The sequence below is a fragment of the Pipra filicauda genome, unplaced genomic scaffold (genome assembly GCF_003945595.2).
Source record: "Pipra filicauda isolate LSUMZ 115617 unplaced genomic scaffold, ASM394559v2 scaffold58_size5111680_pilon, whole genome shotgun sequence".
NCBI classification, from domain to species: Eukaryota; Metazoa; Chordata; class Aves; order Passeriformes; family Pipridae; genus Pipra; species Pipra filicauda.
In genome coordinates this window covers 1,134,073-1,158,111 of record NW_024104742.1, presented here as the reverse complement: position 1 = coordinate 1,158,111, position 24,039 = coordinate 1,134,073, and the positions used below count along the sequence as shown (strand labels likewise).

General features: G+C 48.9%; 1 protein-coding gene across 5 annotated transcripts in view; it reads right to left on the bottom strand.

Moving 5' to 3' along the window:
* Positions 1-16,333, bottom strand: part of DOCK11 (dedicator of cytokinesis 11) — an 81,254-nt gene extending 64,921 nt beyond the window's left edge. For all 5 annotated transcript variants that reach the window (XM_039387796.1, XM_027746552.2, XM_027746554.2 and 2 more), the window contains exon 1: positions 16,163-16,333. In XM_039387796.1, the coding sequence (XP_039243730.1) occupies positions 16,163-16,264 (102 nt within the window). In that variant the 5' untranslated portion in view covers positions 16,265-16,333. The remainder of the gene's footprint in view (positions 1-16,162) is intronic.
* Positions 16,334-24,039: the final 7,706 nt, after the last annotated feature.

Below are 24,039 nucleotides of genomic sequence, written 5' to 3'. Positions count from 1 at the left end.
TCTAAGGTCACCAAGTCCAACCATTAACCCAGCCCTACCAGGTCCACCACTAAATCATGTCCCCAAGCGCCACATCTACACGTTTTTAACAGTTCCAGATATGGTGGTTCCACCACTTCCCTGGGAAGCCTGTTCCAATGCTTGGCCGCCCTTTCAATGTAGAAATTTTTCCTAATATCAGATCTAAACATCCCCTGGCACACCTTCAGTCTGTTTCCTCTTGTCCTGTCGTCTGCTACCTGGGAGAAGAGACCAACCCTCACCTTCCGCAAAGAAGCTTCTACTCTTGGCTGGGGAAACTCCTGCCTCAGACAGTTTTGCATCCAAAATATCTTTTTTTCCATGCTACAGAAATCCAGTATGGATTAGCTTAGATACCTGAAACAAAGTTCCCTTTAGTTGCTCTCTGAAAATTTTGCTTCACTGCTTGCACAGTCCTGAAAAGAACCTCACACGCCTCAAATTACCAGTGACAAAGACAAAGGTCCGTGGGCAGAGAGCCCGTGCTCAGTGCCAGAGCATCCAGGGACTGTTGCCTGCTCCCTCAGCCATAGGGGATTTGGGAACAGGGTGGCAAATGCTGCCAGCCACACTACACACAGAGCGCTTCTTCCTCCTGCATCCAAGACCTGAGCTGCATGGGAATTTAACAGGAAAATAAAAAGCCCATCTGAAAAACAGGACTCTGAAAAAGCCAACAGGTAGACAGAGAAAAGGAACTCATTTACTCTCAGTTAGTCTCATGCTCATTAAATGCTTAATTGAATTTGGTTAATCATCTGAAACACTGGTCTTAATGCAGGACAGCACAATGCACTTCTGAAAGTTTGCCAAGCTTTGCAAATTGATGTGAAATAACAGGATATCTATTTGAAAGTCTGGGGCCAGGTGTCCCCAAGGCTTGTCTTCCCCACAAGACCAGGCAGGACCCCATGGAGTCCATATACCCACTGGGTGTATGGCTCTGTTGACCTCTCAAATTTACCTCTCTTGCTGCTGATCACTGCAGGAATCCTGGCAAAACTCAGCAGCATCAGAGGGTTAAAGCAGTGCTATGAGCACTCACATCAACTTCCCTCTCAACTCACTCCCCGCAGCACCTGTAACAGGAAATAAGATTCCCTCTAAGAACCTTCCACAGTACTGTGGCTTTGGGAACACTGAACTCAGGCCTTCTGATCACACGGTATTTTAGTCCTTTTTTATTTTGCAACATGGTCCTGGAACTAGGACTGTGTTTCTAAAGATGTCCTTTTTAAAAGCTGGGGCTTTGAATAACATTTTTTTTCTAGCTTTGACACCAGCAAGACAAAGTCCTGGCTGTCATCCTCATGGGACTCAATGACAACTAAAGGATAAGGACTGAAAAGGATCCCACATCCTCACATGAGAGGTTCCAAAACCCATGCAGCACTGCCCACCACAGATTCAAAAAAAATCCTTAGAACTCACTACAGCTCTTCCAGTCTTGTGAATTTAATAATATTGGAAAAAAATGTGTCGTGCAGGCTGGTGCTGTGATCTGTATCCCACAAACCAGTGCTGGGCCCTGTGACACACAGCTCATAACCCAGGGAGCTCCAGGAAAGTTGTGCACTGTCACCCAGATGGGTTCTGCAGCATCCACAGGCAGGTATTTCTTCTCTGGAGTTGTTAGAAACATGGCCTCTAGAGCTCTTCTTACCCAAGGTGTGCTGATTCCCTGTCTCAGCACACAGCAGCCCTCCATCACCTGCAGCTCAGTGGCACACACCCAGCACACCACCCAGTCTGTCACAGGCCACAACAGGAACCACAGCAATGTCTCTAAAGAGAAGCCAAAAGATGCAGGTCAAGCTGTTTGTTAGCAAAGAAGCTGCTCACAGAAGGACATGGCCTGTGTCCTGCCTGCTGTCAAGGAAACAAACTCCTCCATCCATCCTGAACTGTGCAGGCTTGCCCAGCAGGGCCAGGCATGCTCCTGTCCCTGCAAACAGACCTGTGGAGTAAGGAGGGAGCCATCCCAAATATTTTTTGCCTTTTGGCCCAGCGGGGCTGGAGTTAAAGCATTAAATGCTGAAAATCAGATTTCAAAGTAGTTTTCCTGAAGAGCTTGGTTGAAGCACACACCTCCTAACATCCTGGGCTCAGATGAGCTGCCCAGTGCTGTCACAACAGCAGATGGCACCCACCAAAGTCATTATGAAAGCAGAGGAAAAACTATTACACTAAAGTAATTAGAGTCTTAGAAACCACAAAATCCTCCACAGGGGAAGCCAATACTGAAGTACAAAGAAATGCTGCCAGTCCAGCAACAAAATCAATCCATTTCTGCAGGAGAAACTGTGCAGCACTGTCAAAGGCATCCTGTGCTCTCTGGCACACACACAGCAGATATTCACCCAGGGCAGGCACTGTGATGCTCCTCAGGCTCCTCTGACCTCCTGTGGAACAGCAGCACTGGCAGGTTGGAGTGAGCTGCTCTTTCCTGTGGTTCCTGTGGATGCAGCACCTGAGCACACTCAGCAGCAGCTCCAGCCCAAAGCATCACAGCCCACTGTGCTGGGATAAAAAGCAGACCCATGGGAAATACCTCACGTAAAACATAAACATGATTTTAAACAAGGATAACAGGAGAGCAGTGCACCTTCCCACATAAGCCTCTCTTTAAAAAACCACTGGTTTGAGCCCAACACACCAACACGGGGCCATGTGGAGCACAAGGAAGAGGATCATCTGCTGTGCTGGAGACCCCATCCATGCTGGGTCACAAGGCTACACTTGGACAACTGCACAGGCAGAACAACAGCCTGTCTATTGGAGTATTGACTCCCCACCACAAGCAACTTGGCTGGCATTTTAACAGGAAATTCAATGAAATTACTTCAACAGAAACATGCCCACAAACACCAACGCAAGGCTCTGCCTTTGGCCAAGCACGAGCACAAAGAGCCTGGCACAAGGGAAACCCCCAGTGAGGTCCTTGTCCTCAGTGTCCTGCTTGTCCCACTGCCCTCTGACAGCCCGATCCCAAAACCCTCTGGACCAGAGAGAGAGCAAAGGAAAAGTTTAGCAAAGGGAATTACCCATTAACAAAGAGGGGGAAACTTCAGAAGTCAGATTGAATTGTCACCTTTCTGTATCCATTCGCAAAGCCTATAAAATTCCTCATATTTGCTTTATAAACAAAGGCTCATGATGACAGCTGGGGATGTTCATGTGGGGAAGTATAGGAAATAACATTTCTATTTTAAACTTTTAGTGCCTGAAAAACAGTAGCCACCTGTCTTCTAGTGTTCTGCATTTGAATACCATACAAACATGCCACTTTGTTATATGATTAATGTTTTCCTGAGGTCCTTTTCTCCCAGAATTACAACAGGTATAACGCAGGTGATGTGAACGTTCAGAGAGCAAAAGAAAGATGTTTTTTTAAAACAGCAGCCAAAGGAAAACTATGAGAAAGCTTTTGTATTTTCAGTCCTTTCAGTCTGTCTCTCATTTAAAGCAACATCCAGAGAGGAAAATGGCAAAGCCAGCTGGTTTGGCTCCACTGTAACCGGTTTGATGGTCACTTTGCAATGACACAAGCCCTGCGGTGGCTGCCAGCACACATTATCTGTTGCACAGAGGAAGCCCAGCCCAAGAGCTGAACCAGGCTCGACTTTCACTTCTCATGGCACTAACAGCCAGCACAAACACTCACACAGCCCTGCAACGCTTCCTCCTGCCTCCCACTGAAAAACTTGCGGGTTCAGCAGCACCCGACACGTGGTGTTTTCTCACAACCTCAGAAATGAAGACCTACCCAGTGTGTGCATCCACTCCAAAGCAGCAAGAGAGACAACTGAGATGAATATTAACAGTGCTGGTTCTTTAGAGTAGCTGAAGAGAGAAGAGGAAATAGCACAGGCCACATGTACATCTAAATGTACACATAAATACATATATATATATCTCAGAGCGCACAACTGTTCCCCGAATTTTAGCAACCATTCTACAGCCTATTTGCTGCCTCACCTGTTGCAAACCTTTAGTGCATTTACATGGAAAGACAGGCAAAGCCCAAATTTTAAAACAAATCCTAAAGGGTCAATTATGTGAAATACAACAGGAAACAAGAGGAAAAGTCAATATGGGGAATTAAAAGCTAAAGAGGGCGGGGAAATGGAAACATACAACTACCCTTTGGATACACTTATAACAGTCACATCACTTCTGAGAACAGCCCTTGGCAGAGGGACCACTTCCCACTGCAATATGCAATCTGGAGATGTGAGGATACCTCAAAAACAGGAGAGAGAACTCCCTATTTTCTTATTTTGCTCATGAAACCTTACAGTACGTGGGAGAATTAAAGTGATGCCTGGGAACTGAGCAAATTCACTTGGTAAACTGTATGGGCATGTGGAATTGAGCAATTTCTATCCATAGAAAAGCCCTTCCACAGCCAGGGATTTAGAGATCAGGTCAGGGCAAACTCAAATTGTGTGGTCTTTCAGAGGTTTCTTTTTTTTTTATTTCAAATTTGTGACTGTTCACTTTTTCCACCTCCAATTCCTGCACTGCCATCTGATCCCATTTACACACTCTCACTCAAGCTTGCAGGAAGGCTATGGAGCTTCATCTACAAAATCTGAGACTCATGGATAATTCATCATTCCAGGATCCTGGGCATAAGAAAGAACAACGAAAAGTGGCAAAACCCAGGTTTGGCCATCCAGCACCTGGAACCACCCTGTGCAAAGCCAGAATAAAGTTTGTGCCTAAAAAACTTTGCATTCAAAAGCACAGGAGAAAGAGAAGAGATGGAAACAGACTTCAGGGGAGGAAGGGCAAGCAGGGAGACAGTGTGAGTCAGCACATATGGCAGCAGTTGCAACACGACACAGCCTTGCTGCTGCCAAGAGGTTTGTGGGCTCCTCAGCAAAGCCACATTTTGGGAAGAAATCAGCAGGGAGGCAATGAGGCAGCTCTCAGCAGGTGATGGGGAGCTTGTGTCCATGAGCCTGCTGCAAACCCAGCACGAGGCTGGATGTAGCAGATGCGCAGAGATGGGATACAGTAAAACCACAAGGATGAAAAATAGTTGATAAAGCTGGGTATGAGCTGGCCAAAACTATTTTTACACTGGCCAGAGAGAAGGAAGGTTAAATAGACAAGAGGAATGTCCCGACAGGAATCCTGGCTGTGCTGAAGACACCAAAACACTGAGAGACCACAGGACAAACAAGTGCACCTGGGACAGGGAAGAGGGATGGGCTGTAAGGCGGGCATGTAAACACATGAAGCATCTTGTGAAATGGAAAGGGAGGGAAATCTCACCAGAAGGAGGAGGAGCAGGGGAAGCAGGAAGAAAGAAGGATGTCAGGAGCTGGTCCAAGCTGGTACAGGGGTGGGTGGGATGGGGAATGTGGCTTTTGCTCACCTGGGGATGAAGCTGTGCAGGGGCCACTCATGGGAAGCAAGAGCTGTGTGAAGGCTGGGGCTGTGTAGCTGGGAGAGGCAGGAGATGGAGTCAGGGAGACCAAGAGGGGATAGTGGAGAAGGTGTGCACTTCAGACAGGAGGGGAGCCCCATGGGCAATCAGGAGGGGAAGAGGTGAGGAGAAGGAACCTGACAGGGAGTGATCAGGTGCCAACATAGCTCAGAGCAACGCTCTGCACAGTCCTCCAAGGACAGCAGGCGAGCAGTCCCTGAAACAGCTCCTGACAGCTCTGATGTGCCACTGCCAGGGCCCCAGCTGCCCCACGGGCACTGCCTGCTGCAGGGCAGCCTCTGCTGCACCCCACTCCCTGCTCACCCAGGTCCTGCATCCCAGAGTGAAGCTGGCAGAAATAACTTGCAAGGATGCTCACAGCACGTGGATGCACATGGATGTTTTGTGGCCCTGAGCACCAAGAGCAAAGCAGGACACAGACTTGCACAGGCTGGACCAACAGACAAGAGCAGATCAGTGGCATGCCAGGCCTCCAAAGGCTCTCCCCACCCTGCAGCAAACAGATCCTCCCTCAGGCAGTGTGGGCTCCCCACCAGTTGTTAGGTGATGCCTTCAGCAGGGTACCTCAGCACCTCCTTCTTTCCTTGCAGTACTCATCCTACCCTGGAAACAAATGCTTCACCAGCTGTGGCCCAGGAAAGCAGACTCTCCTTTGCCTGGTCCTCAGCACCCCCATCTCTGTCACCCAGAAATGGGTACACGTGGCAGAGGAACCCCAGCAGCTGGACAGCAGGAGACATGGCTGCAAGTGCATCATTTCCAAGGATCTCATGAGACAGGAGTTTGGGTGAGTCTCCATGCTCCCATCTCCATATAGGAGTTATGTGCCAGTCTGTGCCACTCTCCAGCTCTAAATGCAGTGCCAGCAGCACAAAGCTGCTGTACCCCACTCTTTCCCTGCTCTGTATTACATGGGATAGGTTGTGTCTGACAGGAGCTCTCAGAGAAATAAGAAGCCATGTGGCAGGGAAGGGGAGGATGGGTGCACAGTCCTGGCACCCTGCAAGAAAACACTTGCAGTGGAAATGACTCACTCTTTCCATCTGAAAGCACGGAGCAAAAGCCAGCCCCCTCTCCTATGCTTCCCTCCACCCCACTCAAGTTCTGTGCAAACCAACTCACACCTCTCCCCTCCTGCACCGATGGTCCTGGGTGGCAGCAGAACCTCATTTTAGCACTGCAAATGACAGACTGGGTTCTGGCAACCTGGATGTCTCCTTTTTCAGAGTAATGCCCAGTTCTCTAGTGACAAAGTGCCTGCAGTTATCAGCACTGTCTCCGAGACAGTGCAGCATCAGTGTGAGACATCAGCTTGGAGAAGGCTTGAATGAACAGTCAAAAAGTTGATGTCAGTGTAGACAGGCAAATATTTACCTGTCATTATTAGGTCTAGCAAATAAAACAAATTCAGCCCTTGAAGAGCCTTCAGATTGGCTTAGAAATTACAGGAAGTCAGGATAATCAACATATGACTTTTCATTTCCCTTCCACTTACTCAGAAGTGGACACCACACTTCACAGCCTTTAGCAGATCCCATTTTGAAGCTGAGTTCTGCAGCCACAAGGGTCAATAACACTGAAAAGCTTGAGATTCTTGCATAATCACTTAAGCAAAGGAAACAGAAAGCAGCTGCATTGCAATGAAGCAGTGAGAGTTCACAGCCCAACTGTGAGTGGTTCAGCCTAGAAGGCAGTGCTGCCACTCCAGCCCACCTGCACTTCATCTTCACACATCACCTCTGAAAAATGATGCCTTGAACAAGTGCAGAGTCAGCAGAAAAGCACCGTTGGTAGCTGGGGGCAAGGCCCATCTCTGGCACGAGCACACATTTGAGGAGATCCAGCACTGTTCTTGCACAGGCAGTGGTTTAGGACAAGTATCTGAGATAGCTTTCAGTACCCTATACCCCTGTGCTTGACCTTCCTCGGGACCTCTGAGTGCTTCTGTGTGACAGACACCAGTGTCAGCTCAGTACAAACTCCTACAGTGTCTCCACTTCCCAGGCACAGCACCTGAAGCCCTGAGTCCCTGCCTGCACAGGTACATCCTGGCACACATCCAGCCATTCTCCTCGAGGAGCAGAGGGAGGGATCAGAGCAGCTCTACGTCAGCCAAACTGCACCTGCATCCAGCTGAGCATCTGCCGCAGAGCATGAGATGTGAAAACACGTCATAGCTTTGATTTTCTCCTCCAAAAATAATAGCGTTGATAGAATCTGGCAAAAGGGTACTGGTTTCTGTGGGACAGCTGAAGTTCTGCCAGATAGGACTCCTCAAAACATTCTGTAAGCACAGGCATGCTAAAAAAGGAAAATAGTAATTACAATGACAATAATACATGTTATTTATTTAAATTCTTAACTGGAACATCCCGAAGTGCTTTTCAGATGTCACTTGTATTTCATCATTTATTTATGTAGTATCAGTTTTATATTTAGCATCCAGTTCCATAATAGCCAGCTTCAGAACATCTTAAAGCAATTAATGGCACATAAGCAGAACCCCTCCCTTTCCTGTCTGTCTTAAACTCTTGTTTTTCACTAAGAAACCACTTGCACATGGGGCCAAGCCAACTGCGCAGCTGCTGCCCGAAGGCGAGGAGGCAGAACACTCCTCATCGAGCTGGGACGGGGTGAAGAGACTTGTTCAAGCCCACAGAGCAACACTGGGGAAAAATGGAGCAGGAAGTTACAAGATAGTTTTGAGTTGCCTCAGCAACACAGCAAACACCCCAGCAGTGCAGTCAAACCCAAAGATGTCAGCGGTGGTTTAAGCAGCTCAGGAAGTTGTTTGTCTCAGCCTCATCTATGCTCCATTTTCTGGCTGCAGGCATTGGATACAGGTGCAAACAGCTGCAGCAGCTGCAGAGTTAAACTCTGTTCTCCCCAGCAAATGCAGGAGGGGCTGTGGATGGGCTCTGTGAGGCTTCAACCCACCCATAGACAAAATGCTGCCGTCAACAGAAACACCTCAACGTTTCCCCAGGTACAGACATCCATACAGCTCCAGCATCATGCAACAGGACAAGGGAGTGCTCAGGGCTCCCCAGGCACAGAGGGAAAGGCAGAATTGTGAGGAAAATCTGTCTGAGTCCAGCACAACTTTCCTGGAGCCCCAAACTGCCATGGAAAGTGGTTGTCTGTCGGCAGCTGGGTTTGCCTCCCTGAACACCAGCTCTGCAGGCATTCAGCCCACCCCAGCCAGTGCTATCACCTCCCTCCAAGAGATGGAGACTTCCTTTCCCTCTCCCAACCATATCTCTTCTACCTGCCCCTATCACAAACCCAGCTCCTGCCAAGCCTCTCATGTCCCTGTGCCCCTCCATCCCTTTCTGGCTGGCACAACACTTCCCTCGAGTCCCTGCTCCAGCTAACCCCCATGTCCCCAAGGACTGAGCCACAGAGCCATGGGCTCGGCAGGCTGACAGAGCCCTGGCGGACATGGAGTCAGCTGCCATTCTGAGCTGTGGCTTCCTCCAGACCTCTGGGAGATGGGCCTCGCTCCTCACACAGACACTGCCATCCAGCCCACATCCCAGGGTCCTGACTCCTGCCAAAACAGGTACATGTATGGCTGCTACGGAGCAATGTACAGCACTCTGCCATCACCAGGTCCTAATACTGCATAGGGGAGATTTTTCTGGCCCCACCCGTGCAGTGTCCTCACTCTGGGGACAGAGGGACCAGGCTGCAGAGGGGATGTCACCCAGCATGGAGCCAAGAGCAGGATGAGAGAGCACTGTGGACCAAAACACACAGGGTCTCCTTCCAGATGCAACCACTCCCCAGGAACAGCCCTGTGACAGGGGATATTAATAGGGAGAGAAGAAACTGCATTTCAGCAAGAAAGGAGAGAGGGGTGAGAAAGGGGTCAGGAAGAAGCAGCCCTGACCCCATTAGAGAAGCAGCAGGAGGCAGGGAAAAACTGTAAAGATAAGTGAGGGCTGTGTTGAAGGAAAGAGGAGCCAGCAAAGGGAGAGCTTTGATTTGTACTTTTTAAGGGAATGAAAGAGATGGAAAGAGTTGGTGGCAGGGAAACATATTCCAGCATTTTTAAGATAACAGCAATGGTCACAAAGGTATATGAAACTACTCTTTTCTTCCTTGGACAAAGCAGGAGCGAGGAGGCCAATTAACCGGGGATGCTGAAGCACACGTGTGCCCCATGCCTGGCTGCTGTTCAGCTCTGTGTGTGACCATGACTTGCATTCTCGGGCCACAGAAATGTCAAAAGCTTTGTGCATTTTCGCATCATTAGATATAATAAATCAGCGTGCAAAGGGCTAAGTGAAATGATGAAAGAGCCATCCAGCTGCATACAGAAAAGGACACTACACTATATACTACAGGAGGTAGTCCTGGTTCAAATGCTCATGGTCCTTGGGGGAGATATCTGCAAATATCTCCAGATACAGAAGAGGCTGAAACAAAGCCCAGGAGCCATCCCCCTCACTGGATTCTGAGTGCACCAAATCCCCACTGCATTGCTGGCATTAGCTGCAGGCACCACCACCAACCATCTGTTCCAGGCGTTTCACTGCACTGACAGTGGTGGGTCGGGGCAGATGCTGTCAATGCAGGGACACCTGCATTTTTATGATACTGTCCTTGGCACACAACAAACCACTCTCTGCCTAGCCCAGCAAGTGCTAAAACCCCAGCTAACAAAATGTGACAAGAGGTACACACACGTAAGGCCTGGATGCTTTGTTCTTCTCCTAGTGCTTTTCCTATAATGGGTGGGAGGACGCACACATTTAAATGATGACTTAGGAAGGATAAGATTTAGTGCCCATCAAAAGCTTGTCATCGACTCCAAAAGCCTTGAGAAATGGATACACTGACTGGAGCTCCTGCAGCCATTCCTCAGCACACAGGCATTCATGGGGAGCAAGAATTGCCCCATCTCTTCGGGACTGGGTATCAGTAGGAGATATGCCAGAGATTTGGCCACAAATAGCTGCAGAGGTCACTTGGAGCCTTGCTCTTCTCCATCAACCCATGCCCCTCATCCACTCCACAAGTGGTGTGATCTCAGGCAGGAGCAAACCCAGCCACTTCCCTGGCACACGTTGCCCAGGGCCATGCCACGGCACTCAGCCAGCACTGGGCTAAATCCAGCCCCTTACAGCACACGAGCCCCAAGTCAGGAAAGCATGTGATTAATTCCAAGAATGTGTTTAAGCATTTTCTTGAATAAGCCCCTGTGAAAAACAGTTCTCTCCGCAAACACTTCCACAGAAGCCACCCCAGCCAGCTGTGGTGGCCGGCTCTGGAGGCACCCAGTCACAGTAGGCAAATCCTGCCCTGGCTGAACCAACTGCAAAGCTCCCACCCACTTACACAGGGGCAGAGTTTCCTCCCATGCCTCATATATGTCTCTTTCTCTATGTAAATTGTGCAAACACAGCATGTTGACAACCCCCAGGGGGAACATGCATATATTCCGTGTCTCTCTTGAGCGCCAAGATCACTACAAACGCTGCATATAAACAGGCTTCACATTGATCAAAGTGAATTTAGCTTATTAAAAGAGGACTGTATGCAGAAAGCTGATTTCCTCTGCATGAGCATAAATTGAGGCACTAATAATATAGTTTAAGCTGAAAAAAAAAATCCACAGAAAGAACAAAATGCCTTTTTGCCTCCAGTCAAAACCTTCTTAAGTATCACTATTAAGGCACTTTTTATCTCCTTTTTGTAACTGACTGAAACTGAGCCACCCGTATGAACCCAGCCCAGCCAGGATCAAACAAAACCCATCTCCTCCTGGCACGCTGCCCAACGTCTCACGGCGAGGTTTCAGGGAGCACATCCCAGAGCACCACATAACACAGAGAGCAGACACTCGCCTTGGATACCTCTGGATGGCAAGGATCGATGCAGTTGTTTGCAAGCAGAGGTTCTCCCACACTTGCTGGGAGTTTCTGTGCTGGCAGAGGTGTGGCCAAGAGCTGAGTGTGCCTGGGTGCCACCAATCTGTGCCCTGGGGTGCCTGGAGATGCTCCACTGGGCTGGCTGACACTCAGTGTGGGCAAATCCTTTGCAGCTGCTCCTTCTCAGATAAGATGCTCTGGCTCTGCACCCTTTGTAAATCTCTATGGCAAAGTAGTAAATGCATCTTTAGTTAATCTGTATAGAACTGATCTAAAGAAAATCAGAGTAATTGTGCGAGACTTAAAATTGCCACCAGATGAGTAGGTTTGGCAGCACTGTGGGAAAATGCATCATCTGAGTTTTGTCAAGTGCTTGCTGCTCTGATCTCGTGTCTCCCACACATTTTATTTCTCTGTCACGACACAGAAGATGACACCTCTGGAAAACGTGCAACTGGCTTGAGACACAGCTCTCTCCTTGCGGGAGCTGAGCCACTGCTGAACATCACTTCCAAAGAGAGAGGGGAGGCACGGGGAGACTCTGTCTCAGTTTTGGCCTTACAACCACACAGAAGCAAGTGACCACGTGCAGCTGATCTGATCCTGAGGCAGAAAGAAGAGCCTTTGCTATTGTCCTGTCAGTGCCACAACACTTGAGATCTCATTCACACACATGTGCTCTTAAACGGCTCAACTCTACGATGCCCCACTGCACTTCATGGAGTGAAGGAGAGGTGCACAGGCACCTCCATCAGAACGAGGACCACACACCTGAGCACACATGTGCATCCTGCTGACAAGTGTCTGAGCTCTGTGACTGCTCAGGTCCCACATCAGCCAGTGACTTGGAGCAGAGTTCTCCTGCCCTGCTGCTCAACTTTCCCATTATTACTCAGCAACATCCTCAGTGTGGAGAGCATGGGAGGAGGGAGATTGCATTGAAGGTCTGAGCCAAAATCACCCATGTCCCTCCACTGGCAAAGGCCCTGGCTGCTCTCCTGAGCTCTAGCTCACGTGCCTCTCCCAGGTATCATCAGCACTTCAGCTCTGAAGTTGCACTTCTAACACAGTATTGTACTGTTGGTGCCCCAAAGTTTAAGTTGCAGGTCATCTCTTGGTTAAGAATGGTTTAAGTTATCACACTTGGGCTTTGACTGCTCCTTTCTTTAACCTAATCCTAAAATTTTCCTTTATCTTCTAGCAAGTCATTTATCCCACCTGCCAACTAATGCTTTCACTAAATTTGTTTGTTTAAACAGTGACCTTGTTTGTCAATTAGTCTGCCAAAACTCCATCCCCAGCTGTAATCAGTAGCGCACATCAGGGAGCTTTCAAAGCTGAAATTGATACAATCTGCCCTGCAGCTTTGGGAAGAAAAGCGCACAGAGAGAACCCTGGTTCCCACACACCCCAGCTGCCTGCAGCACCCCAGGCACTCTAGATGCTGCTCTGCAGGGCTGTGCCTGCTTTCAAGGGATTCCCACTGAACTCTCTTCCGAGCCCAGACCTCCCCTACACAGCCCGTCTGTGAACGTGATGCAAGGCCAGAATGATGGCTGGGACACTGCAAACAGCAGCAGAGCCCAAAGTGAACTGTACTTCATCCTTCCCCATCCTTCCCACAGGACCCAAAGTGCTTCCCAGCTCCCCAACACGCCCTGTGCTTACTTTCACTACTATAGCTCCAGGTTACAGCTCCGTTTAGACCACGGCAGGAACAGCTCTAACTGCATCCTAGCAGCTGGTCCAAAGGGCAATGGGTGAACACGGGTACACCAGGACACCTTGGAAAGGGACAACCTCCCCTCGCTGCTGATGTCCAGCCACCACCACATCCAACACTTCCCTTTCACAAGCACAAAGGAGCAAAGCCCTGCCAAAGTCAACAACCAAACTCCCACCAACTTCAGTCCAGCTCTGCAAATCAAAGAGAAGCATAAATACTCTCCTTGCACTAGAGAGCCATAAATGGAAAACCAGGAACAGAAATAAGATGACACAGGCTTCACTGCACCTGCAGGGCAGCACTTTTGGAAACGCAGTGTTGCAGACATCACTCTGGCTCAGGCTGGCCATGCAGGAGCACGGCGCTCCTGGCTGGAGATGCGTCTCCTTTAATGCACAAATTGTGGCTCTGTACAGGCTGACCACTTCCATGATGTTAAAAGCTTTCTTCACTGAGATGTTTTCATTTATGAGTATTTCATTCACTGACTACAAATGTCTTCTTACTCCAGACAGTTCCTGGTCTCAAGGAGTGCCCCGAATGCCAAAAGTGTTGAGCTCCACCAACACATTGAAAGAGCCCTATAGTGCCCACTCCTCCTGTGGATGAAGGTGTGTGCTCTGGAACGTGCAGCATTAGCTCTGCTCCCCATTCCTTCATCTCATCCATGCTCACCACCACAGATCCCCACGCTTTCAGATAGATTGCCCCAAGGCAAGCAGACAGACAAGGCACCTGACAGGATCACAGAGGGACAGGCAGGGCATCCCCCAGGGCCTGAAGAGCATTAAACTACTCACACGCTTTTATTGACTTTTTATTGACCTGCTGTGTCCAGGCTGCAGGAAGGGGATGGGATCCTGCCAGGTAGTCTCTAGTGCAACTCCAGTCTGCTTCAGAAAGTCCCAGCTCATGGGACACACAGAACCACATGGTGCCAGCCTGCTCTGTCCAGTCACCAAGCACCAGCCCCTGCTCCCCACATATCCATGGGCCATTGGTGAGCTCAGCACTGCCTCAGGGTGAGGCACAGTTGGGACCACAGCCTGCTGGCACACTCCTGATGCTGGGCCCTTCGATCTCCCCCACACTGCCCATGGCAAGGAGGAGGCAGATGGGTAGGGGATGTGCACCATCAGCACCAAGACTGAGCCTCACCTTGGGATCAGGATCAGAAACTACAAGCTTTCAGTCTCCCCCTCTCTCCACCATCATTTCCCAGAATCCTCTCTGCACCCTCCCAACAGCCAGCACACCAGTGCACAGACATCCCTTCCTCACAGGACAATGCACTAACAGACGGAGAGGAACCACCTTTTCTTGGAATAACCTGAAAAGCATGAACCTTAACCTTAATTACTGAGGGTGGCAAAAACGCCCTCTGAGACAGTCCTATAACCTTGTGCCAGCTCCGTCCCCACTCCTTGATCACTGCAGTGTTCTTACGGCTCTTCCTAGTGATGCAGAAGTGCTGGGATTTATCCATTGCTATTGAACTGCCAAAAGCAGGAAAGTCTGCCAAGACCTAGGGATCAGAGACACCTGCCCTCATCCTCCTTTGGCACTTGGCTGCCAACACACTAGGCAGCACAGCAGCTCTGGGGATTTGCCTGCCAGAAAGACAGAGAAGTTGGCAGGGGCAGTGTGGGCAATGAAACACTAGAAAGGATCAGAAAGAGAGTGGCTGCTGATGGATGCTGGACTCTGACAGCTTCTTTGGGTTCCTGTCAGGGTTTTATTTATCTTCATCTAGAGTCCCACCCATCCCTTCCCTTTCTGACACTCCCACTCACCCCTTCCCTCCCTGAGCTTCCTGGCACAGGTGCCAAGTAACCATTTACCTGTAGGATAACAAAGCTCTTCTGGTCCTATACACACAGTTTCATTTTTAATCAGAGGTTCCATCAGCTTGTACAAAACATTTGTCTCTGTGTATTGTTGATGAAAGAGGGAAAGCAAACCACATGTAAGCCCATAAGGATCCCTGAACAATCGCACATTGGAAGCAAAACTAGCACTAGGAAGTCAGACTGGATTATCACCATGGCTTTTTTACAGCTTTAGAAATCCGTAAATTTTCAAGAAAACTGTGTTTTTAAAAGATTTGTTCAAACCCCTCAATTTCTTTAACAGCACAAGCCATTTAATCTAATAGTAGAGAACTAATAGGAATTATTCCCTGAACTTGTACTGCACTTTCTGCATATCCCATTGACTAACCTTCCTTCCATCAGAGTCAAGGTCAAAGTTGATTACATGCTAGAGTAATTCAACGAGCACCAGTGCAATCCATCCAACAAAGCCCTGGGAAGCTGTGAGCTGACCCCGGCATCCTCCCAGGGCACAGCGCTAACGTTTGCACAGCTGTGAGCACAACAAAGACAACCTGCTGCAGCATCCCACATGCGGGGATGAAACCCATCTGATAACGCACGTGACGTTCACCCCAGACACTGGAGCGCGATTCCCGGGATATTGCGGGCTCCCGGCTTACGCCAATGCCCCTGCCTCTCTCTCACCTTGCCAGGCCGTGCCCTTCAGTCCTGCCCTATCTAAGTGCCAGTTTCACGCTGCCTGCACCCTGTGGAAGGTGGGCTCTGTTACCTGTTTGCTCAGTGCCCTGCACCGACAGATTCCCGTTAATTCTTGCTCGCACCACACAGACACTAACTCACGCCAGGTGGATAAAGTGCCGCTTCCCTGCGCTTCTCTCGGCTTTGAGCGGTGCTGAGGGGCGCGGTGACGGCAGGTGGGATGGCACGGCACAAACACACGGAGAGGATCCCAAAGAGGGATCCCTTCCCCATCCCCTGCCTTGCCCAGCCGCGCCCGCCCATCTCTCGCACAGCGCTTCCCAAACCCTGCCCCGCCGCGCCCTGAGCATCCCCCGCTCTGCCCAGCGCCGACCCAGCTCTGCCCCTTCTCCGGCCCCTACCCAGCCCCTTCCTCTTCCTCTCTCCGCGATCGGCGCATCCCCTGCCCAGCTCTGCCCCTTCCCCCGGCGCATCCCCTGCCCAGCTCTGCCCCTTCCCGGGCGCCGAGCGGGACCCGCGGCCCCGCCCGGGCTGTGCCCGCGCTCACCAGCACGAAGGAGCTGCGCACCGCCTCGGACACGCTCTGCCGCAGCTCGGCCGCCGTGCCCGGCTTGCTGAGCCGCTTCGTGAACTTCCTCACTTCCGACATGGCGACATGGTCCGAGCCGAGCCAAACCCAGGCGAGCCGAGCCGATCCGCAGGCTGGTGCCTCCCCGCTTCCCTCCCTCGCTGCCGGCGGGCGCGGCCGGGCCGGGGCGGGCGGAGCCGCGGGGCGGGCCCGGGAGGGTCCCTGCTCGCCCCGCCCCGCCCGGCCCCGCTTTGTCCCCGCCGCAGGTGCCCCCGGGCCGGCCACGGACACACGGAAAGCCCCGGGCTGGGGCGGTGCCTCGGCCCGGCACGGCCAGACCGTGTCCCCGCTCACCGCAGGGGATGCTCCCCGGCGGAGCTCCGCGGACGCAGCCCCGGTTTGCCCAGGCAAGGGCACAGGTGCCGGGGCTCACCCGAGGGCAGCAGCCTCCGGCTGAAGTGGCTGGACACTGAGAACAATACCCCGCGGAGGGTCGGTGCCGAATGGGACACCGGTCCATTTGGGCTGGTGGTCTCCGTGTGGCTCTGCCCAAGGTGCGTCGCTGCTCTACAGGCTGTTCCTGCAAGGCTAAGCTGGATCCAGGGCAAGATCTTTTTACTGAGCATCTCTGTTCTGGTTGTGGCTGGGATAGAGTTAATTTTCTCCACGGTAGTTGGTATGGGGCTGTGTTTTGGATTTGTGCTGGAAACAGTGTGGATAATTAGGATGTTTTCGTTACTGCTGAAAGTCAAGTGCTTTTCTGCTCCTCACCCCAAGCCCACCAGTACAACAAGGAGCTGGGAGAGGACACAGCCAGAACAGCTGACCCCAACTGACCCAAAGGATATCCCAGACCACATGCCATCATATTCCTGGTATAAAGCTGGGGCAGAAGGAGGAAGTGGGGACTTTCAGAGTGGCTTCCTAAGTCACGCCTGCTGGAGCCCTCCTTTCCTAGGGATGGCTGAACACTTGCCTGCCCATGGAAAGTGGTGAATTAATTCCTTGTTTTGCTTTGCCTGTGTGTGGGGCTTTGCTTTACCTATTGAACTGTCTTTATTTCAACCCATGAGTTGTATCACTTTTACCCTTCCAATTCTCCCACCCCCATCCCACTGGGGGGAAGGGATGGAACAGCTGGGGTTGAGTTGCCATCAGGGATTAAAGCAGAAAATCTCCAACCTATAGGGTTTGCTACAGGAAAGTGCTTTGATGAGAGAGGCCACAATCCCCTGTGCCTGCCCAGCTGTAAAAGCAAGAAGTAAGGATTTAAGAGAAGGTTCCTTAGGACTTAATTCCTAGTCCTTGTTACTTTGTCATTGTACACTGCTTTTAAGGATGGTGATTTTGAAATTACAACAGAGAGCTGCTGATCCTTTGTTTTGTACATTAAAGCCTTATAATTTTTTTTACTTATTTCATTGTGTTGTATCTTCACAGTAAGATGCTGAATTGAATAGAGTTGCCATATAGTCATACGCTTGAGGAATTTACACACATTGTGCCATATGGCTGATTAAATACTATCTACAAGGATCTCACTGGAATTATAAGCATGCTGTAAGTCACACAACATATAGAGAAATTGTTTTGATTATGGGAGCCAATCTGTAGGGGGTAATGAATACAGCTATTATGGTCCAAGCCATTCAAAATGTTATTTGTGACTTCTAAAGCATGCAAGCCAGTTATTGTTCTGCTTTTTAGCAGTTCACTGAAGGGGCAGCAGACACCATTTCGTATGAAACATTGCTCTGATTTTTTACACCAGAGGCAAAACAAATCCAAAAGTTTATTGTTAATTATCAAATATGAAATGAGGGACAGAAAAAAAAAAGAGTTGATGAGCTGAAGAATTTGCATTTTCACAAAGCTTTTCAAAACCTAAGCTAAGAAGCGAAAGCCTTTGTGATGCACAATTCCAGCAGCGGTGCACTGAGGTTCACTTCCTTATCCCCACACCCATGATCTTTCTTGGAGAGATTTTACCAGCCACTTCAGATCACTACAGTACACAGCTCTAGAGACTGCACTGCAATGAACTGGCAAATAAAATTGTTAGGTCTCGTTCACCTGGCCTCAAGAGGACAGGTAACATGATGTTTGCCACAGAATGGGGTAGCCCTGTTTATCCTGGCTGCTGGGGAGAACCCCTGGCCCCTGTGGCTCCTCAGAGCAGGCTGGGCACTGCAGGAGAGCACAAGCCAGCACAGCACCAATGACTGGAGTCAACACTTGTGGCAGAGCCATTTCCAGACATTTAGGAACAGCTCTAAGAACCAGAGTGTTTGTCCAGGGGCTGAGGAGAAGAGAGCTGTGACAAGTCACTGGACAAGAAATAAAATCCTCCCTAAAGCACACACCCCATTTTTTATCCAGTCAGAAGCAAAGGGTTCCTACTAAGATTACAAGCTTGGTTTGGTGCCAGCCAGGGGCTGCATCTGATCAGCTGCCCATCAGCATCCTACTCAACTGAGCTCTGCAGCCAGGGAAGACCAGTGAACAGTGGAGCTGTTTTTTGAAGCAAAGCATGAAAACAAAAGGAAAATAGAAGCAATGGGAAGGACACATCACATGAAAAGAGCTCGCAGAAAGCTGTGACTCCCTCTTGGGAACATCAGAAACATCAGAATAAGAGTCTCAAGCACAGGGAGTGTTAAGGCAAGATGACAGCAGCCACAGCACTGCTGCGATGGACAAGCCCGAAGTTGCAAGGATTGCAGTTCTCATCTCCTTTTTTACAGGGAAGAAAGGCAGCCAAGAACACACATGGGCATTCTGGAGGTGCTGAGGAGTTACACTGCCTCAGATGACCAAACTTTCTTGAACACAGTCTACCATGGGGAACTCACAGACTCAGTCGTGCTAACATTTCCACCTCTTCATTGAGGCTACAGACTTGAGGTCCCCGATGTCACTTTGATCCCACACCTGCCTGACTGATCAGAGGGGGAACAGCAGCACCAGTTCGTAGTGCTCAGTGAGGATATGCACTGGAAGGTACAGCTAACCTGGCTGAAACAGCTCTTTTTGCCACCTCCTCCCCAGATCTGCTGGACAGCACCGACTACAAAAAAAGAAGGTTTGCAGAGGACACTGTATTAGTCTGATAGTAGAATCCTTCCCACTTACCAGAAGCGCTATAGCACAGAGGATGCATCAAGGAAAATTATCTTTTTTTTTTTTTTTTTTTTTACTAACATCTATCAGTGCAGCTCACACAGATATAAGGTCTGGAACCACATATAAGGGACTCCAGGACCAACTCTGCAAACCTCCCAGAGGTGCTAAAGGGTTAGTGGCAGGCTTAGGACTTAATTTCTCACAAGCCATCCAATATAAAAGACACTTAATATTATTAGCCAATAATCCCATTTTTCACTGCCTTCACTTGTTATCTGTGGGCCTTTTAATCACCTGCAAATGGCCTGTCCCAGAAAAACACTTACCTATGTGATCAGCCTTAAGCAGGTGATTAACCAAGTGCTCTACTGCATTGGAGAGGGTCCTGCATTCCTGCAGGGAACTGCAGAACTCAGTAACCCAGATCCAGACGTGCTTTTTTGCTGTGCAGGGAGAGGATTATAAATGCCACTACGTCTTCCATTTCCCAGCTTCAAAATTCCTTTTGAGATACAGATGTGATATTTTAATGTATTTCAAACACTTTAAAATTTAAAAAAACCCAAACACACCAAAAAGTAGCCTTATGATTACATCTGCACATTTACCTCTCTTGACAGCAAAGCCAAGACGCAGACTGCCCCAGGTCCACATGTAAAGAACTCCTTGAGCAATGCTTTTTGTGCAGCTTGTGCCAAAACAAGGGGAAAATGATGTCCTCAGCTGCACAGGCCACCAGCCAGCACTCCTGGTGTGCTCAGGGGACATCCAGGTGTGCCACCAGGACAGGTATAAACACCGTGCAAGGCTGGGTATGGCAAGAGCAGCTGGTTGGACCCCACAGCTACAGCTGCTCTTCCCTCTGTGCCACCTGTCCACGGATGGGTGTTGAGTGTCACCCATTCCTAGAGGTGCCAAAGGGACTGTCAGTCAGCAGCCACTTGTTGGCTTCTCAGGCCTGGGAAGGGAGGATGCTCCAGCTGTGCAGCAGGAAACCAGTCCTTAGTCCAGGGCTGCAAAGTCCTGGCGTTGAAGGGCTGCCCTCTGCTGACTCACCCTGGATCGCGGGTGAGGGCTGCAGGAACCCACTGCACTCGCTGTAGAAAAGGAGTGCCGACAGCTGCTGCAAAGCTGCTGCACCAGCACGTCACCAACGGGGTCACACAGAGCAGCAACAACACTGCCTCGACTGTCTCACTGCCCGTGCAGGCTCCATCTCTAATCCTAGGGAGCACGGCGTGGCAAAGACACACTTTCCCTGGCGCAAGAGCAACTTTGTTAAATTGGGAACACTTTAAGGGACAGATGTTTGGGTCTGTCCTAGTGTCTGACCACTCTGACAGAAAAAAAAAAAACAAACAACATTTTTTTAATATTTATTTAAACGTATGAATTTCCTATATTTCATTTGTGCCCACTGCCTCTGTGCTTCCACTGGATACCACCAAGAAGTCTCTATCAGTCTTCTTTACCCCATCAGGAATTTATACACATGGGTAAGATCCCCCCGAGACATCTCTTCTCCAGGCTGAACAGCCCCAGCTCTCTCAGGCTCTCCCCATTTGTCAGATGCTCCAAGCTCTTCATCACCCCAGCAGCCTTTTGCTGGACTCTCTCCAGTATATCCTTGTCTCTCTGTAGTGGGGAGCCCAGCACTGCACACTGATGAGACCCCTGAGCTGTTGCCCCTCTCTCCTGCACCCTGGATCACACCAAAGCAGATGGCAGTGATGGTTGGAAAGCACAGGGTTTGGTTTAAGCAGTAGAGCTGTACTGTAATGAAGCAAAAGCCAGCTTTTGAGCACTCCCCTATCTATCTTCCTCTGCTTGAAGGCTTTAAAGATCACTTACAGTAACTGCCATACACGAGAGGATTACTAAGATCTCACACAACTCCCATGAGCATCTCTCTAGCTTGGACAAAGAATGCAGGAATTAAGAGGAGGATACACACTGCTGCTGGACATCCCCCTTGAGGTCAAAATGCCATTGCTGCCTGGTCTCAGCCCAGTATTTTTCAGGCAGGACATGTCTGTGAAAAGGCAGAAAAAAAAAAAGTGGTAAAACCTCCCTGATGTTTGTTTCCTTGTGAGGCCAACTGGAAAACAATATGAGGGGATCACCATCGCTCAAATAAATCTATTTCACAATACGCTCTACAGAGTCAAGTACTGCACTTAAATCAGGCCAATAAAATAATCTCTCACCTTTTCAAAATTTCCTAACAGTGTTACTGCTCTTGAATGTCTGTTTTCAGACAGCAAAACAAAGCAGTCAGTTCCATAAAAGCAGAGTCTGTTGAAGACCACAGACACAAACTGACCTAAGCAAATCCCAGTAGGTCTAAAAAAGACTAAAATGACATTGAGACATTTAGATATACAACCAGAAGAAGTAAGTGGAAAAAGAATGCAAGACACGAGGAAACACTCTGTGAGGCTGGTCAAATGGGACAGGTTACCTAGGGAAACTGTGGAGTATCCATCCCTGGAGACACTAAAAGCCCTGTGCAACTTGCTCTGACCTGGGTGAGCAGTGGGGATTGGACTAGAGCTCCAGAGGACCTTGAGTAACATCTGATTCTCTAACAAGCTGTTCTCTTAATCACCATGTTATAGTATCAGCCTTTATTCAGGAAGGTACTAAAGGACTGGTTTAAATTTATTCATGAACCCTCTAAAAATCAAAGGAGTTACAGTTATTGGAAGAACAAACTTACTGGCACAGCTCTAAGCATGTGCTCATCACTTACTGCAGTTAAAGACAAATTTACCCACAGGCTTAAATGAGTACTCGTGTCTCTTTCTGAATGGCCTTGTGTGTCTTGTTCTGTATGTAGCACTTGGCTTCACTCATTTTTCGTGCTCCATTTGCTTAACATTACAGTCTGAGCAGAATTCCACACAGAAGCCTGAAGCACTGTCACTAAAGCACACACAGGAAAAAACGATCAGTTTCTAACCACGTGAACTGAAAAGCCTCCGCTACATCTTGGCAGGAGACCAACACTATTAGCAAAATACTAGGAAAACAAAAGTAGCAGCTATAGGCATTAGCATAAAGAACCCAGAATCACAACTCCAGTACCATGTCCTCATAACTAGTCAACAGTTCCCTACAGCCTTCCAGTTTGTTCCCACATTCACAAAATGAAGCAATGTGCTTCTAAGCAGTTCTCAAACAAACAAAGTATCTATACTATATGTAACTAGAGAAAGCACATACAAAACAGACATGGACAAAACACAAACAAATTTGCATTGATGATATTCCAACCAGAAGCAGCAGGCAAGTTTGCCTCGGAAGACTGCAGCTTAGCATTCCTCACACTCACAGGTTCACTTTGAATTATTTGAAGAGTGACCATTTTCCAACATTTTCCTGAACATGTGTTCAGCAAATTGCTAATGACAGGAAAAAAAGGACACAGTGGCTTTTTGTGACCGATAAAATCGATTCTGCCATGTCTACAGCTAATGCTCTTATATTCAAGTGTTATCATCATGCCAGTGGCCAAGTTCAGCATTGCTTTCAGTTAAAAAAACCCCAAAAAATCTCACCAACCAAAAGAAACAAAGATTCCCTGCCCTTTTTAACTTGAGAAAACAAGCAGTATTTAAAGATCAAATTTTAGCATTATTCATCTACTTGAACTGCTGTTTTTGTCCCCCTGCACGTGCACTGGGCTTGGTGCCCAGCACTGGAAGAGACAAAGGTAGCAGAGACACAGCTTTGTTCCCACCCACAGCTCCTTGCTGCCAGAAGCAGCTGCCAGGAGCCAGCCACAGCAGAAATGAGGTGCTGAAGATCTATGACACTCCAGTCAGCTCATTTTATTGATTCTTGGGAAGTGACTGGGTTAATTCAGACATTTCCTGCACCAAGGTTCCTCTGCAATGGCAATTCCTCATTTTGCCCCCTGGGAATTCTCAATCACTTTCTGTAAGCAGGATTTTGATTACATGGATGTCGACCTTTTGTTCTTTAACAGAAGTTGTTAAGTAAGTCCTTAAAAAAAAAAAGCAGTCCAGAGAGGAAGCCTTCAGCACAAAGGAAAGTGTTTTATTTCAACAGATCTCCACCCATGCTTTGCTTGTGCTCCCAGAACATCACTGCAGTGGCACTACCTGAGGTACAGTGAAGGCACTTGACTGAACCAAACAGGCTCAGCAGAATAACTGACATTTACCTGCAACTTAACATTTATCTGCAAGGAGAAGCTGGAGGCTCTACACAAAAGCAGAACACAGCTGTGTAAGGTACCAGACCAGCCCTCAGACCCAGTAGAGGACACGATTAGAGTGGACACAGCACCACTCAGACTGGAATAGCACTTAACTGACGCAGCTCTAGGAAGGAGAGGGAAAGAGGCACTGGTTTCTGAACCATTAAAAATGTGCAGCACAGTTCACTGAGGAAGAAGCATTGAGAATACCAGATCACTGCAGAGGAGCACCAGAACTGTGAGTGCTAAAAAGCTAAATATCGAGATAAATGGAAATCAAACATCTTCCTCAAGATCACCTTTGTTTACTGCCTGGATCATGAAAACAATAACCTCTTTTTATGATCACCTTAGTACTTGCCAGGTCCAACACAACTTAATGGAGCTTCTGGCAGCTACAATGCAAAACTACATTTCAACTTATGTCTCCAAATGCAGTCATGTTTACATCTTTAAAAAAACCCCAGACTATTCAGATCATTAAGAGGTTACAGAGGAGACTGTTTGC